We start from the raw sequence: 18,533 nt of genomic DNA, 5'->3' as shown, positions 1-18,533 counted from the left end.
ATTCCACCAGACTAGCGACCCATGGCGCGAGCCTCCAGTTTTCCGCACAAACACGGGCACACGCGTTTTGTTGTGTCATTTCGCCATTCCGCGCCCGTTGCGCCGGTGGTGACGCGGAAGTGTCGGGTCGGATTCTGAGGAATGGTTTTCGACATTGAAGCAATATTGTTTTTCCAGCGAGGGCCCCAGGGGACAGAGGAGACGTACACATTTTGTGGCGCAAGGGGGAACCAAAGTTCAAGGCAGCACGTGTCACATACCTTACTTCGGCTCTGGTGCACCTTATGGGCGCATATTTTAGAAGTGGAAATATCTTCAAGTGAAACCGAGAACCAGCCTCGTTGTGCGGTAGCATCACGAGCAGTGGAATTGTTCGGAGATGATGTTCAATAAGTGTTTGATGGGGTTGACTGAATGTTTTCGGAGTTAAAAATAATAACATTATAGGGCAATAATATAGTGTTGCGCCCTCTAATACGAAACTTTTCTATGAACTTTTCTACGGTGTGTTCCATAATCCTGATGCTGTACATCCTTTTTGCGAGCTGCCCAATCCTGGGCAGCGAACGCGTGGACAAAAAGCTGTCATCGGTAAACGAGAGTCTCAATCATCGAGATTGGACGCTTCCATACACGTCCATAGGAAACGGAAAAACGGGAGAACAACAGAAACATTCGATGCCTACGGAATGGAAAAGCCATCTCATGGCTATAGTCGTCATCGTCGTTTTCTGACGTTGTCATACGAGCAGAACGAATTGGATTCTCCGTGGCATAACAAACGCATCGTGTCTGAACTAATGGAATCAGATGGCTGCCGTACCGGGCGGGCCATGTCCTCCGGCGGGTGCCGTAGATTACGGATCAATATCAAGAACAACGAATCTGGCAGCATGCCTTCCCAAACGGATCTGGATTGATTCGGCAAACGACGGCCGCAGAATATTGACTAAACATGGTAAACAGCAGCCTGGAACATGAGAGTAACAATAGATTTAGGGGGAAAGCCGATGATCTCATGGTGTGTCGGTTCACTGTTATGGAAATGTAGTGGCAATGCGTAACCATTATTTGTACAATAATGCAGACGGATGCCTCGCGCTCCTTAAAAATCCTTAAAAAGTCCCACAAACTATGGGCCTGTGTGCTCTGTGCTTCGCTTAAAAAATCTAAAGGATCAAAGCCCATGATGATCAATGACCTTGCCATCGGGATTCTCGTAGACGGCAATCGTAATGAACCACCAGCAAACGCATCAAAAGGGTCACTCTTAAGAAGTGAGCACCAAAGCAGAAAAAATCATCACCATCCCGGCCCTGGGCAGGGCAGGGCCTTACAAGGCAAGGATACGCGAGCATTTTTAAGCGTGTTTACCGACGGCGCCTCCGAAGCCGATGCGATGAGAAATAAAGGCAGCGTAGCGCAGAACGTCACCGGACGAGCCCTCCGGATATCCGGGAGCAACAACAGAAGGATATGAACTTTATGGACGGCTTGCGAAGCCAGGAATGGTAGTGGATTTGCTTGGTTTTTTTCTTTACTCTTAAATCCTTGCACGAAGATGGTGCCTCTGGTTGCTTCCGGTTGGCCGCTTTATCCCACCCCCCAGCTCCCCTGGGAAGGATTCGAAGGCCACCGGTGCTAAACCAAACAACAGCTACCAGCGAAACAAACCGTGGGGTGATCGTTATCTTTATGCTAATATTAAACAGAAGTTGTGGGTTTTGCGGTTCCGCCGGAAGCAGGAGGAACCAGGGCCACCCCGTCCACCCTACCGAGGCTGAAAGGACAACACGATAGCTGTGTTGATACACGGCTGAGCTTTTATTTAGTTTACATCGCACCGCGCCGTTCGCGCCGACTCCTGCGAGTTCTTGGCTGTGGCGGGAAAAAAGGTCCTGGCAAAGCCCCCGGGTGGGGTCAAAACCGCCCGTAACCCAGTTCCCGGGTCAAAGGGGAACGAAAAGTTTCCAGTAAATGGTTACTGGTTCGCGTACCGCTTCCGGTTTGCTGGATTCTGGGCCACCAGTTCACCAGGCTGAGGTCGAGCTGACAGGACGAAGGAGAATAGATCGTAAATTCGGGCACTTCGGGCACGGAGTCCAGCCCACTTCAAGATGTTTGCCGAAACAGTCTCCACGTTCTTTTGCCCGCTTTTGGCCGACAGCGATAAGCGGAAGCGGTAGCGTGGCACTGGCAGAGGGCGAGGATAAAAACAAATTGCCAAACGCGAGGGGCACGCCGCTGGGCCGATGGAATCCTTTCGTGTCTTTCCGGCACACCTTTCAGCTGTTGTTTTCCGGGGTGGACATTCTCAGGTGTTCGAACCGTGCACGTATGTGGCGAATATGGAGTTTGGGGGAAAATAATCTCCGCTAGAGATGCGGAAGTAACAGCTGCCAAATAAAGACATTTGATAAATGTGTGGCACTGTTGGGGTGTTTCATGCCAGCATGAAGCTCAAAATGAGTTGACGTTGGCAATTTATGAAACAGTCAAACAGTCAGATACGACATCTCAAAGAGTACACTTAAATATGAAGGACAATGTAAGCGTTCAAAGAATACTACGACATATACACAAAAAAAAGTAACTTAACTTAACTTAACTTAACTTAAAAGTAACTTATTATTACTTAATTAGGGATTTATTGAGCTTTTAAGTATCATGTTAAAAGCTCAATAAATCCCTTAAACAACGGCATCTCGTTTAAGTTATACACGTCACCGTAAATACAAATCCTAACGCCATTTTAATTATAAGCAAGTTAACGCCTTCCTAAAGTCGCTGATAAATGCTGCACACCTAATGGCGATTTGTCGACAGGGACATTTGCGCCAAGATTTTCCATTGCCTTTCGCACCCGTCGCTAATCATAAGTCACCGGGAAATGATTATTGCACCCGCCATTAGGTGCCAATCCGGAACGGAGGTGAATCTAAATCTTCCCATTAACCACTTCGCGCGTTGCGCCTTGCCAGCATCGGCGGGCCGTGCATCCAGTTCGCTCGCAGCGCAACGTCCATCAGGAAAAATGACCACCGTTTCGAATTATCGAAATTGCTGCCTACCGTCCGCCGTCGGACCACGGGACACTCCCGGTCCGAGCCAACGCTAATCCGACAAACTGGGCGGCAAATACTTTGTCTGATCGCAACCGAAAGGGCCACTGTCTGGATCGGACCACGACCGCATCTGCGGTTTGTGTGCAGACATTAAAAGCCACCGATGCCACCGATGGCCATCCCGGGCCACGGTGGTACCCCGGTGGTCACGACGTCTTCGGTTGCTGCCGTTGCTTCGGGCAACCGTTTTAAATCAATTTGGACGGAGGCGTTCGCGGGAAGCGATCAGCGTCCAAAGTTCGTTAAAAGATCGTGCGGCGTGTCCCCACCCTGGGTGGTACAGCCTTCAGACGCTGGGGCCTGAAGAAAATCCGAAAGAAACCAGCCACGATCGTGATCGTAGCCGTTCGGAGCGCGCAGAGACAGGTCTGCGGGTGTTGTTATTATTAATGTTTTCCACCTCTGGCTCCGTGCCGATAGATGATGCCCATGCTGGCTCCGCGCTCTGGCCAGACCGCAAAGTTTATCCACAAAGCGCGTGTGGTGCTGGTCCTTTGCTTCGCATCCGCTACCCGTGACCGATTCGCTGCGGATCGTTTTATGATCAATGGCTTGACGGCCCCCCGGGACGGTTTGGCGAATCGAGTCGTCGATCGTACTCGAGGACACACCACACACGTATGGGAGGGGCGCCCCTAGCACCCGAGGCCTACCGCTCCAGAGAGCCTGCCCCACGATGGCGTAATACAAACATGCTTTTTAATGCTGCCTTATGTAACGTAGGCAATCTGCGTGGTAATTTTCACGCCACTTTAATGAAGTCAATCGCTAATCGTTGGGGCGTTCCGGAGACAAACTGCTCTCCACACCTTGAGAAATCCGATACCCTTTTATCCACGCGAATGCGAAAGTCGCCTGGCAGGGCAAAGCGGAAACCCGTTCGGTGAACCACCAGCGGACACAATGTTGCGATGACCGATCTGTTCGGTAATATGTTTTAATTTAGGAAACTAAAGTAATTAAATGTCCGGATCGTAATTGGCTTAACAGCAGTCAAATAAAATGTTAAAACATGTTCTATGGCTTACATTAATGAATGCCACAGGTAAATCCTCCTGTTTTGTGTCACTCCTTCCTTGTTCGCTTTTTTTTTTGTTCCATGCCGGACCGTCATAAATGTAATTGCAAACATGTGCCCCCAATCAATGAAGGACATCGTGGTGCAGAACTTGCTGTCACTCCGCGAAACAGGTGCAGTAAGATGATACCGGCTCCCTATTTGGCCAGCAGAACCAGGTACTCAAATCCACGGACATACGCTTTGAAATGGGCAACGACTGCCGATTGCGCTTTTTGTGGTCGACAAATTGGAACATAAAATAAAACCGATTCTGCAGCCGGCAGACCTTACTTGGGTGCGCTGCACCACATCCGGAGGCGTTCATAATTTTTTATCGCCCTCATTCCCGGTCAGCAGCCGAGTGTCAGTCGAGAAAATTAAATTAAAAATCGCACCGCAAAACTAATGAGTGCCGCACCGAAAGTGCAGCATCGGAAATGCAGCGATCGTGGACGATGGGGACGTAATTAAAAAATTACTGCCGAGACACCCACTCGGTGTCCTTAAGCGGCATTATGGCCGGACGGACGTATGGAATTTAACAATTACTAAAATAGCTCGTCGCCAGCGAAACGCGAAGCCGAACACGGCGTTTGGGACGGTTCCCCAGTGTTACTTCGACGCATAAAAGGCTTTCGGGGTCATTATCGTTCGTCCCGGAATGGTGGAAAGCAATTCGAAAGATGGTCGCGAATCGTTTTGGAGATCAGCAACATTGTTCCATAATATTGGCATTATTGAAATCACGAGAAGCTTCAATTAATAATCGCGCGGAAGGAATGCTCCCTTTTCGATTCTTACTGATTTGAATGATCCTTTGCTTGCTTAATATATTTATTTTTGTCATAAGCAATGCCGTGATTCATGCTGTCCGGAATTCGCCTTTGATCGTTAACCTCTGACTACTCAATCCGCTAGACCGAATATCGTACGATGGTATAATGATGATTACTGACTCGCTATGAACCTTCCAACTACTCCGGGAACGCGAAGTAGACATCAGTCTTCCACAATGGACGAGTAATCAAAAGACAACTTCACTCTGACGCAACCATTCCCAATAACTATTTCCCCAGCAGATTCCAGAAGATTCTTTTGGATGCGATAACGACACAGGAACGATAAGATCTGCGATCTATTCCGATGCTAATGAAGGGTGGCCAATTTTGACCTTCCACAGTCCTTGGGCATGTACAAGAGCGAGTGAACTCATTTCCCCCCCGTCGTGAAAAACCACCAACGGCGGACCCGGCATCGCAGATGAAAATTGGCGAGGAAAATAGAATAAGACCTTCGGTTGCCAGCAGCGGCTGGATGAGCCCCGCTTCGAAGAAATCAGATAGTTTGTTTTCGTTTTTCGCTCCCTTTCGTCATTGCGAAGATGGGCCAGCTGGAGGCAGCCGCGTTGTCACGGGCATCGAGAGTAGGAAAATATTGTGAAACCGAAGCGAAACCCAACCGATGGGCCCGAACTTGAGCCCGAACGAGGGCAGAGTGAAAACAAGACGATTAAAGTTTTGCATATATTTCCGACCGTGCCCTTCGCCGAGAGGCTTCCGTTGTTGCCGGTCCGAGGTTGCGGGTGATTTTTGCAGAATAAAATGCGATACGTGAAGGTTTTGTGGCTCCGACAGTTGTGAGGTTTCAGTCCTCCGGAGTCACTGACCAGCGACCCGTTGAAAGTAGCCAGCCAGGTCGTGGTGGGTATTTTGGGTGGGCAGAGCAAATCACGATACTCCGCCAAGAGTGTATTTTTGAGTGAAGAAAAGGGTTTTCCCTATTAAATAATATTTGAAAAAAGGTTTCGAGGTTTATTTTCATTGAAAAAGATTACTTATTTGAACGTGGCGAAAAGCGTTTCTACCGTGTTTGTCTTCTTTTCGATGGGTGTTAACCGTTTAAAGACACTCTTAACCTCTTTTGCCGGAAACATTTGAAGTGAAAATCGATACACTGGGCATTAGACACTGCACGACACAACGCAGCACAGCCAGCATCGAAGGAGGCTTACGCCTTGGACGTGGGCCATTTTGTCGCAGGACTCTCTGCAGTGTGGCGAAAATCGAAGGATAAAAATGAGAAGTTTGTTAAAATAAAATATTCTCACGAATACGAAACGCCGGCGACGGAGTGACAGGACCAGGGCCGGAAACTGATGCCAAAGCGACCCAGAAGTTCTGAATTTGTGTGCTCTCTCTTGGTGTGTGTATCAAAGTGTTTGTTTTACTAATTTTTCCACACGTTTTTCCAGCTATGTTGGTGTCCGTTGTGTGTGCCCAGTGGTGTGTGGTGTTCTCGTCGGTTGCGTTACGTCGGTGAGTGGAAGTGTTGTGAAAAAAAGGGGTTGAAAATCAGAATGCTGCAAACCACAGAGCGGTAAAGTGTTCAACATTCCGTTCATCGCTTTAAGTGCACTTGCTTTGGTTTGAATGAAACATTCGGCACCTTCTTAACAAATCGAATCAAATTCGAGGTTCCTACGATAGGCGAACAATCTTCATTCGGCAGACACAATTTATCGACCAACAACAGTGACCCGAACACCTCAACTCATCGCAGAGTAAGCGTACTCAGTGAATTCGATCTTGGAAAATCAAATTTGTAACGCACGAATTGTAACGATAGCAAAGCCATCCAAAGGGGCCAAATGATGGTTTGCGTTGTGAGCGAAGGTGGTTTGGTTTGCTGTGAAAATGTGATATTCTTGTGATTCGTTCGCGACGAAAATGTGTGGCAAATGGCAGCTTTGTTGGAAGTAGCACCGCACACTGTGATCTACGCAAGGATGTGCCCCGGTAGTGTCCTTTGATATGTGAATCTTCAACAACTCCCACCGGCTTGGGAAACTCTCACAACGAAGATGCACTGTTCGCGATAGTGCACGCTCACCACGATCAAAAAATTGCTCACGCTTCGCCTGCTATAAAGCTTCGCGTAATGCGCTTCCCATGATACAGTTTCGAACGTTACGTCTTGAGGACGACCGACACCGCGCCAAAGGCTTGCCGGCGTCTCCGTTTTCTCCGTGCTTTTGGCCCTTCATCGTTGATCGCGCGAAGTGATAACGTGTGCTTTCGATTTTACGCCTCCCGACCGGGGAAAGAAAAATTGTCCTCCCGAATTTCCCTTAACGAGCGGGAAAATCGGATCCTGAAGGTGCATTCGTGTACGTCGGTTGGCGGCGACGGACTTCGACACTTTGTTGGATCACGGCGGTTCGTGGTCCAGAGCCCGCTCATAACGCTTTGGCACATCGAACGAAACGAAACGGTTGTGAAATCAGTGCAACGAAGGTCGTACCGGGCGCGGATCGATGCTGGCCACATCCGCTACGCTGGCGATAGCAAACCGGAGGACACCGATGGAAAGCACTGGCCAGCCGCTGATTTTCAAGAAGCATCGCAACGTCGACCACGGACTCGACACGATGGCGGCTCTGGCGGCGAGTGGCAAGTTTATGGTAAGTGGCAGTAATTTTTCTCTGACCAGGTCCTAGCCAGACTTTCGTCTCACCGACACCGGCACCGGCACCGGCAAATATGAATACCATATAAAGTGGGAAGAAAGGCGAATTTTGCAGCAATTGATTTTTTATGCAAAATATGTTTACGGGATCGGCCAAAATATCGATCGATCGATCGGAGAGGTTGCTGTAGAGTTCTTACAGTTTTCGTTCAAACACGCACACGTGCATGCGAGCGAACGATAAATACACAGACTTTAAGACCGGAACGTGACGCGGTGAATGTTTAGGGTTGGCTTTTTTCACGATGCGACTGTTGGACGCTTTCATTATGTTTTCGTACAGGAGATAAGCATCCGGAGTGTGTGTTCTGCGGTCTAATGATATGATAATTTTCGGCAGAATGATTTTAGAGTTGAAAAAGTGGTATGTTGACATTGGAAAACAACAATATTCGCATTTTATTAGTTTATTTTAATTCAAATGTGCTTTTGATTATAAATCTGAACAGCTGTTCGATAAAGCTGTACCCTGCCATGATTTCCATGGCGTTGACCTGTGCAAGCGAAACGTTCCGCAGCCCGATTCAAACCCATTCCGGGGCCCTTTCATAATGGCCAACGTGTTTTAGTTATGATTTAAACTGTAATTCAATACTCGCACGGCACGGCCAGACGTTATGAAATCGATGGTGAACTGTGCAAATACAACGTTCACTACCATTCAATTTGCAGTATTTATTTGATAGTCCCCAATGAATTTGCTACAGCGCCACTACACGGTTACAACTGCAGCGAGGAAAACTAATAAATTATCCGCTAAACATTATGCACAGCTCAAGCTCACCGGGTCCAGCAGGTCCGCTCGCTACAGAAGTTGCACATCTTGTTCGGTCCGGCCATGCTAAACGTTTCGCCACGTGGGTCCAAATCCCCGAGTCACGCGCCGGCCTCAGATGAAGCTATCGGGAGAACCAATTAATAAATTACCTTCTTTCTCGATCCGTGGCAATCGCGGGTGAGCATAAATTATTGTGACCTCGACAACGGTGCTTCGAAGCGTTTGGCGACAGGATTAGGGACGGTTGCTAAAGCCCGCGAAGGGTTGAAGATGAATCTATGTTTTCTCACCGTTCATTGGAGGCTTTCACTCGCGCCACTCGCGATAAAATAACATTTAATGGCAAATGTTTTTGGTTGGTGTGCGGCCGTCAAGAAAAGGGTTTCAAATGGTTGAAAAGGGTATGCCGGTTGCAGTTTAAAAAAGGATCACATTTTCACCTAGACTTTAATAGACGTTCAGAATGGTTTTGCCCGATTTCAAGGAACCTTCCCTCGACAGACGGTATTCTTGAAGCGCTCCACTCACGATGCTGTTTGCAGAGTGGTGCTCCTGGAACAACAGTGTCCATTAGTGTCCGAGTGAAACTTTGCACCGTCAGCGAGGGGTTCCATAGCGGTGGTTTCGTAAAATATTCAAACTATTTGCCCGGAACCCCCCGAAGAAGCGAAGTCTTCAAGACCCTGTCCGCATGACAAGCTTCAGAAAATCGGTTTCGGAACATCGCAACGTGACTTGAGAAGGGTTGCAACCCCAAGACGAAGTCGAGAAATGGGGAGCCTTCTTGCGACCGGTTGCCGGGGTGCAAATGGGAAAGCTTTCAGGACGCCTTCGGGCGGCATTCGATTAGTCATCATGGACGGGTGCTCCGAGATTTTCATCCGAGAGGCATCGCCCGCATCACCCGAAACCACGATGTTTCCACCCGGCACTTTGAAGTGGAGCCCACGGCTGGCGCACCGCTGCTGGCGGTCCTGTAATAATCTATTAATATCCTTACCAGACTGAAGCATGCTGTCGGTGATGTTTGAATGAGTTTGTGAAAAAGGTCAACACACTTCCCGCCGTGAGGCCGCCTCACGAGACGGAACCTTCCACAATGTGCCTGCTTGTGACTGAGGCATCTGACTCATTTCCCACACATCGATATGGACGGTTGTTTGAACAGGACCGACCGAAAGCTCGAGCAGGCTCCGGAAGTTTGCTTCGAGGCCGATACTCTGACTCGCCGGGAACCTGAACATGAATGAACACATTCGCCCAGAGCTGTTCACGAAATTATCATAAGCTGACTGCTGACCTGGCGCAAAACCCACGCCTGATGCTAGCGATGAATCCGTTCACGGGGACGGTGCCAAAAGTAGCCCGGTGCTGCTCCTGACAGCTGCTGGCAGCCGGATTTAGCGGAATGTTTGAAGAAAAACGGCTAAAGTTGAGTGAGTGCTGGGTAATGTGACATGTAAGTGAATGATCGTTACGTCCTCCTCTAGTCAGCTTCGGATGATGTCCTAGCCCTTTACGTCCGAATTATGCTGGCCATACTCACAAGCCCGTTTATAATTTCTAGATAGCGATGCCACGAGATTGATCAGTCTTCCAAGTGACGGCCGGCTGAAACCGATTTTCTTCGGAGATTTCGAAAAGTTTTCTCATTAATTAAACCGGCATGCGGGCTCATAGAAACGTCCTTTTGCTGTTACTGAAGGTTCACTTTGATCAAGCTCTAAACACGACAGCTGTCGACAACGTTGAGGGCAAATAATTGTTCCCGTCTCATAAATCATTCCAATAAATGTGAGCCCCAAATTCAATCAATTCGGAGATACCACACCAACCTCAGATGAGCGGTTCAAAGTGTTTAAACATGTCCACTCGTTTGTTGCTTTTAAATTCGGGCACAGCATAATTAGAATAGTAGTGCCCACCTTGTGCTTACGGTCACGTATAAATGTACCGTTTAAGATCACTATCGGGTGCCACCTTGTTTAATTAAGCGCCCCATGAGCGATGTGAGTTTTGGAACAGATAAACACTTCGCCAAACAGTCTTTCAAACTTTTACCAGCTCCACCGACGCACACAGTGCAGTGCCGGTGGCAGTCGGTAACTTTCAAACTGGTTTAAGTGTACTAACGACTCCTCCGGTTTAATCTCATCAACGGATCCGCCGCCGGACTGGAAAGTTTCAAAGATAGTGTTCTTTTCCTGTTTCCGGTAGTTGGACCAAATGGCTCCTCTCCCAAGCCGAGTTTCGGGCTCACTTTTCTAAGTGGCCCATTTATTTTCCCTCTAAACGACAACTCTGGCCGAGGGTGGCTGCCTCGCTATCGCTTCGTTACTGAGACCAAGTGGCAGTGGTAGATGGTTTAATAATTACCAGCTGGCCGGCTGGCTGGCTGGCAGTTCCTTTCCCGGGGGTTGCTAAAGAATGAAGCACCGCCATCGATCAATAATGGGGTCTCTGATGGACGCGGACCCAATAAATTAGCTCCAATTAATGGACGGGGACTTAAGGGCGCCGGGAGCCACCGTGATTGAGTCAAAGATAGTGTTGAATATTTTCGAGTACGGAGCGATTAAACGCGGTTAAACATTGGGCATAAATCATGCTGGTTAATGCACATTGTGCATTGGGTGCACTATTTTCATTGGCTTTTGGCACAACATTTGGGGAGCGTGTGCAGCCGTTTCGGGTGTGTCGGGAACAGTGGAAAGGAAGCGCAAGGCTGTCCACATTTGCTCCACGATCTTAACAATAAATAACGCCTTTACGCTGAACGCCCGGTGCGAGTGCTCAAAGTCATATCAATGCGCTCGACCGGGCAGCAGATTATTTATTCGCCTTTGTGTAAATAAGCAACTGGATCCAAATCGGTCTGACAACCGGTTAAAATAAACAGCTCCTTGAAGGTGCCTCGCCTCCCCACCGGTCCGGCTTCGGTCCGGATGGAGATTTAAATAGAGTGCGCGAAACCGTGCGAGCCAGTGACCGTTGCACTTCATTCATTCTCTCCATTTCTTGTCCACTTTCTACCCATGACTCTGCGTGATCTTGAAATGTTCTTCCGCTGGCCTGGCGTCGACGGTTGAGATCGTCTCACCACCAAGGTGAGAACAAAGTTAATGGACGTTTTAATTGAAAACGATACTAAACGGACCCCGTTTAGTACCCTTCGTGGTCCCTCAGGCATGGTGCGGGAATGATGAGTGGCCGTTCTGTCATGTTATGCGGCCCGGTCGTGCCGTGTGTCTGGTTGTGCGGCAGTGAGTGATTAGCGCAGCCCGAGAAAAGAAGGTTCACGCTGATTGCGCGATGTGCGAATATGATTTATACGCTACAATAGTTTTAGGGAACCGGCTACACTGAAAGAACTGGAGATTTTACGGGGGCAATCCGGAGAGTGGTTCCGTATGCGTTTCCTCCTTATGGAAATGGCTGGATACCGTTGTATGCATGGATTAGAGTCAGACAGAGTGTTCTAGAGTGTCTTGCAACGATGCCACCACTTCGTTTTTTTGAAATTTTAATATCATAACGATAACTGTCTCGCCTATCTCAAACCTATGTTGGGGTAAGAGGTGGGTCTCATCATCATCATCATCATTTATGATGACCAGAACGTTCGCCGAAGGTGAGCAACAAAAGAAATTGCATCCCGGGAGAAGTTTTCGGGTGGATAGCAAACGAGCAAGCGAGTTAAATGGCGTGACAACTATTTTTTTCTGCCCGCAGCGAGCGTGCGGAATGTTTAACTTTTGGCGAGACAATTAAAAACATTTCCGCACAAACGAGCCCCAATGGGTCTGGAAAAATACGATGAGTTAATGGTAATTGGATTTCGCTTGTCCGGCGCAAGCAAAGTGAGAGAGATCACCATTTTGTGCTTTACAAACCTGCAGAATGCAAAATCTAATTTTGGGAAAAATGTAATAAAGTGCCATGAAGGGGATAGGCGCAAGTTGAGAATCGCGGCGACTTATTTGCAGTGCATTGAAGCTGGAAGCTTCCATAAATTGGTAGCGATGGCATTTATAAACCGTAGACTAAATTCCATTACAGCTTCTACGCGAGCGGGATTCTTGCTCGAGGGCGAGCCACTTCTCGTTCTCGTCCTTGGAGGGTGACCGCTCGAAGCAGTCGCGCCGTCGTCCGTTGATTTGTTCTCGTCCCAAAGCAGACCCAAATTTAATTTGGAGATGCACGCTCGAGAATTGCGCGAGCGCCATGATTTCATTTCATTACTTTTAGTTCATTACAAACCCACGACAACAATGAGCGCCTTGCCGTTGGTCCGTTGCATCGTGGCAGATGGCAGCATAAACAAATTATGCACCAGCAGAGAGAGCCACAGGGAGAGCCCTGCGGAATGGTACCGTAGACCCACAGGAAGCGATCAGCTTAGGTTCACTTCGGTTGCGTCTCATGGACCCGCGTGTGGTGACAAAATGAATTATATTTTCTTCCAGGGGCCAAAGGACACGTCGCGGGATGCGCTCGCGGCAGTGGTGTGCTGGGAAGAGGAAATTTATGTTTCCGTTCTCCGTTGGTTGGAACATCGTTCGAATGGTGGAACGCTTCAAGTGGATGAAAAATGTTTCGGAAACCCAAGCACGCTGCCGTGTCGGACCATCTAACGCTCGGTACCGGTGATTCTATTGGTTGTTGACGACCGAGAAGTGTTCAGAGAAATGCTTCAGATTGTTTGCCATTGGACCGATACGAGGCCACTGGACCGATTCTAGGACTTCAACAGAAGGCGCGCCAGAAATGCCAGAAAGCGGACGGAAATATTCGACTCACTTCGATTAACTCACTGCACCGGGCGGCATTCAATTAATTAAGTAAATGAAAATCAACCCATCATCAGCGACGCGCCCCATTTCCGCTGATTGGCCTCCGTTCCGATGGGCTTGTGGGGCGAAAAACTCAACGGACGCCGACGCCGGTCCACCTTTCCAGAAGCGCAGAATCATAATATTTTCCGGGCCCGGGACCATTTCAAAACACTTGAGCTTTCTGACGGATTGCAAAAGTTGGCTGCCGACACAAGCTGGCCGGCTGCTGACAGGGCCGGATAACGATGTTGACGGCCAGGCTGGCATTCCCATTCCCCGGCCACCGGCGGAAAGGATGATAAATTTTGCGCTTCACTTCGCATCTGTGTGCAGCCCGGACCGAAGAGCCGGAGAGGTAGCGGCTACTGGCGCTTCAACTATTTAGCCGATTTCTGCACGCTCTGAAGTGCAGCATCTGGAAGTGTTTCCTGGCAGTTGATTCCTGTTTTCAGCGCGCCAACTAATCGCTTGACCACACCACGGATGATGAATCGTGAGTCCAATCTATCAGCTCGGCAGAACCCATTAAACGGTAGTTGAACGGTCGCAGCTGTTACTCAATCAACGCTGCGCCAAAGTGTGGGCCTCAGCTGCGATTTGTTGACAGTGGGGAAAACGAAAAAACCGGCCCAAGAAGTGGCATAAGCAATTGTTGGATTTCGTCGGGGAAAAACTCACTCTAAGGCTCGCTCCATCCGTGAAGAAATTGTTACTTTGAGGCACAATTGTCCGACGGCTCGTGTTAATGAACTGTGCGGTGCATATGACGGTAGGACAAGGCCATTATCGTGTGCTTGATCTTTGGCTAACGCAATGCTTCGGATCTCTACTGGATCAGAAGCCTCCTCCAGTGGGTAACGAACGGCCGCCGCCAAGTGTCGACTTAAAGGCCCATTAAGGTATGCGACTGAACGTCTGGAGCCTCTCGACTGGAGCCTTAATTGCCATCAAGGACATCCACCGACTCTGCTGCTTTGGCGAAGTGAGACATTTGCGCTACTCCCTGTTCCCCAATTCACACTCTATCTACGCCTGTTTCGTGGGTTTAGCTTTAAAATTTCACGGAACCATTATTCATTCTCTGACGTATAAATAAAAATGTCCAACGACCGGTGTGAGTGGATCTGTTCGACATACCGTCCTCATGGCCCGTCGTATGGGGATTCAGTCGTTGATCACTCCTGTCTTAAGCCGATAGTGGCCCGATTTGCGTTTCGGCGCTGATTGCGAACGCGTGTCCATTTGCACCGGTTGCGTGTGTAGACGCCACACACGCACGAAGGACGTCGGATGCGTTAAGTGCTGGGAAGGACAGAATCGTCCCTTCCTTTTTTGGGCAAGCGCTGTGGTGCCCGCCGCCAACAGGAACGTGTAATGGACAGCCAAGGTGGCCACCATTCGATCTTGCTCCATTTTACACACAAGGAAAGCGCAATGGCGTAACTGGTTGGCTGGCTGCGTTAGTCTTCTATAAGGACGTGCGTTAATCTTCGTTTCGACTTATTTTGTCGGTTAGATTGAAAACAAATTGAACTTTCCTTGATCGCGCACAATTAGTCACGATCGCCAACAGCATGGCTGTGGACGACGCCTGCACTCGGTCAGTCTGCGGGGCCCGAAAACGGAAAACGATTAATCAACCACCACAATTAGTCACGTCTCGCGAGCGTGCCCTGGGTGCCCTGCGTGTGGATAGCAAATATTAACTTGAACCAAAACATAGCCGGATTATTTGTTTAGAAACTAGAACAACTCAATTAATGAACATTGTTGACAAACGATGACGAAACTAGCTTCGTGTCGGCTTCTCTAGCTATGTATTGTGGCGAATTTTAAAATTCCTCTACATTATAGTCAACTAGAACTACAGCACGGTAAATCGTCTAAATGCCGCGTCCACAGGAGGATGTGCGCCGCGTAGTGGCCTTAGTGCCTTGAGAAATTCATCGCACGTCGAAACGGAATAAATATTTATCGCTTCCCTCGGATGACGTTGTGAATTCGCTGAGCAATTGGAGCACCGAACAGGCGCGTCTCACGTACTGTCCGGGACCATCCGAGGGCAGGGCAGTCTGGATGTAACCATAAATCATTACGTGGAATGCAATAAGGAACCGTCGCGAGCCCCGCGTTGAGCGCCGTTGGTCGCACGCGGAAAACATTCCCCCGGACGTCGACAAATCAATTTCTGACACCCAGAACTCCCGAAGTGCATCGGTCGGTGCATCGGTGCACAGATGGTCAGGCTACTGCTGGCCAGTACATAATTCGCATCGTCGCCGCCTGTGTCCCTTTAGGAGTTCACCACTGGATCAAGGTGTTTTGCGTTGGTGCAGGTTAGGTTATGCTCGACCAGGCGGCCAGGACAAGGCGAGTACGAGGTCAGAATAAATTCGCCGCCACAACAATCAATGTTCCACCGAGTTGTTGCTCCGTGTTCTTGCTCAGTTCTCGAGGGTTTTGATCAATCGAAGAATACCCTCAATTACCGGAGGACCTCTTGAGCATTTACATAAATCGCGTCGCAGTCAACACGCAGCGCGCACTGCACCAGGCTGGTGACAAACAAGTTCGCGCGAAACAGGATTTTTATACGGAACGATGAGGACGGCTTATTCAGGCTGACTGTGCCACAGGTTGCAGGCGCGATCCGCATGGCAGCACCTTTCGGGAGGGCAGCAGAACAGAATCCCGGAGCCATCCCGTGTCGGGCCCGTCTTGATTTATGGGACGTGAACACGAAATATGGTTCATTACTGTATGTTGTTGCAATTTATTGTTTTTTGCCATTTTTGCTGCACACAATGCGCTGACAGTTTATGGTGTAAATCGGGTGCTTCGCTTTTATGGTTGTTGATAACTAAACCAGAACGTCCCCCCGGACGTCCTTCGGTGGACTTCGATTAATAAAGTAAAAACCCATTTCGTTGTTTGCGCGATCTTTGTCGCGCGAACTAAACCTTGCGCTCTCGTGACAAATAAGCCGATAACACTTTTACTACTATTCAGATGCAATTAATAAATGGCCATCAACTGCTCAACCATCGGCGGAACTTCCGATGCGTTCGAGTTCGATCTCGATAAGGTAACACTAAATTGTGCACACAATGCTGCCGGCCGACCAGAAATCGTCCAGAGGTTCACCATCTCTGGGACTGGGCGCTGACGCCACCAGAAGACGGACGCGAGCAATCAGTCAGAGACGCGCGAGGTCTCGATGTAATTTATTTATCTTGCACGGACCACTCGGGTTGGTCGGTCTGGAATCCTTCGCTTCCCTTTTTCACCATTTGCATAGTTTATTGCATCGTCCGGAGCGTGTGTCCGAAGAGGGTTCATAAATAAACATTCGCAACTCTCGATGCACACACGTGGCGGAGTGGCCGTTTTGGCCGACCCATTGTGACCATTTAACGTCAGCCAAGGGGGCTGACTGGGAAAGATTCTCCAGAAGTCGAGCTGCCTGTGGTGGATCATCAATTGTGCAGCAGGGGTCCGCAGGGATTCCGGACATCTTACCGGATCTGGCGAGAATCTCTAGGATTAGACGCACCGGTACCGCCCGCGATACCTGGAGTGCAATTGTTATTTCTGCACACCATCTTTAGATGGGCTGCCCTTGACATTCCCGACTCAGCAGATTCTTCGGACGCGAGTAGCTAGTTTCTAGCACTTCTCGGCGTTTCATCGCCGTGGCATTGCAATGTAACACACTGCTGAAGCCGTTCGTGCGTATTCAGTTCATAATTTGCATGCTCCACGTAGCGGCCCGACCGGTAGCCCGGTGTCCCGTTACTGGCACGAAGGGACCGTAAAATTTATATCTCTGCTGCCCTTTCCCGTGCCCGTGGCTAATGTTGCGGCCACCCAGCCAACGTGGAGGTGATGGCTGGTGCATTCGAATGGATTTATGAGCCAGCCTTTCCAGGGTCGGATGGCCACCGGCGTTGTCGCCCAGTACCGCCGGCCAGTAACGCTTAACGTCTTAACTACTATCGGGCAGCCCGCTCTCTCGGAGGGCTTGGCACGGCAATTGGTCGCGCGGTTGATCGATTGATTTGCGGAACACCCTTCGGCCGGCCGGCCGTCAGGGAGTGCCAACTTCATTGATTACGATTGACATCATCATCCGTGTCAATCGGCGGATCGTTTGGTACGTGACCGTGATCGGGGAACCACGGGCCGGGCGCAGAGAATATGTTGCAATCGGCAATCAGATGCGTCGCCGCCCGTGAAGGAAGTGCAGCGCCTGTCGGATCGTAAAAAACGAACTGAATCTAGAAATCGGTGGGGAAGTCCAATCAAAACGGCCTCCCGGAGCGCGGGAGCTTAGCTAATTGATTGATTGCCGGTGGCGGCTGGTTCTCTTGGTTCATCAAAATCCGCCACCGTTACGAACGCACTCTGGAGGCCCTCCGCGTTCTGCATCGTCCGATGCATTAATTGCATTGATAGAGCATCCTCAACGTCAGGCTCAGGAGCCGTTCTCGTTCTTGGCCGTACATGGATTACTAGGAATTGGATTCACCCCGGAGCTCGTTGCACCGAAGGGACCATCTTGAAAGGCATAGAATCTAGCGCTAGTTGGCTGGTCGCAAACCCACTACACCAGCCCGCCTGCGTGTGTGCGCGCGCCCTCAGTTGACCCAAATACATAAAAATTAACTGTTCGACAGATAAGGACGATTTATGAATTTAGCATTTACGGTGTTACGGTGGACTTCTCTCTCTCTCGTCGGCCTGTTCTGCCTGTCGGGGTGGATCGGTTTGCGTTCGCCACTCCAGAGTCACTCGCTCGAGTTTCGCCTTCGGCCTGAAGTGTGCAGCCTGAAAGACAGAGCATCTAGGGCCGCTGCTCAAGTGGGCTGCTGGTTTCTTTTTTTGACGACCCAAACGGCTTCCCGCATATGGTTTTCGATGCGTTCGGTTTCCTGAACGTCTGAAGCTTCTCCTTCGTCGCGTCTAATGCGTTCCGGGACCGGAGATAGGTGCAGCAGCTGAACGGTAATGGCCTCGGAACGGGGCCCCGACGTATACTCGATGGTCCGCGGGAGGTCAATAAGTGAGAGGTCTGCTTTACCGAAGCCGCACGGATCGGGATGTACTGATCCACTGAGCTGCGAAGCGATCTGCGGATGTAATAAGTTTAATATTCAAACTTTTCAATAACGGGCCTCCGAGGTCACGATCCCTATCGAGGATACCGCGCG

General features: G+C 49.5%; 1 protein-coding gene across 1 annotated transcript in view; it reads left to right on the top strand.

Annotated features, from left to right (window-relative positions):
* The first annotated feature begins 7,546 nt into the window (after positions 1 to 7,546).
* Positions 7,547 to 18,533, top strand: part of LOC128270950 (uncharacterized) — a 64,555-nt gene continuing 53,568 nt past the window's right edge. Inside the window, exon 1 of the mRNA XM_053008380.1 lies at positions 7,547 to 7,645. Within this exon, the coding sequence (XP_052864340.1) occupies positions 7,547 to 7,645 (99 nt within the window). The remainder of the gene's footprint in view (positions 7,646 to 18,533) is intronic.

Source organism: Anopheles cruzii, chromosome 3 (assembly GCF_943734635.1).
Source record: "Anopheles cruzii chromosome 3, idAnoCruzAS_RS32_06, whole genome shotgun sequence".
NCBI lineage: Eukaryota > Metazoa > Arthropoda > Insecta > Diptera > Culicidae > Anopheles > Anopheles cruzii.
Note: the sequence above shows the minus strand (reverse complement) of the source record. Positions and strands in the feature narration are given on the sequence as shown.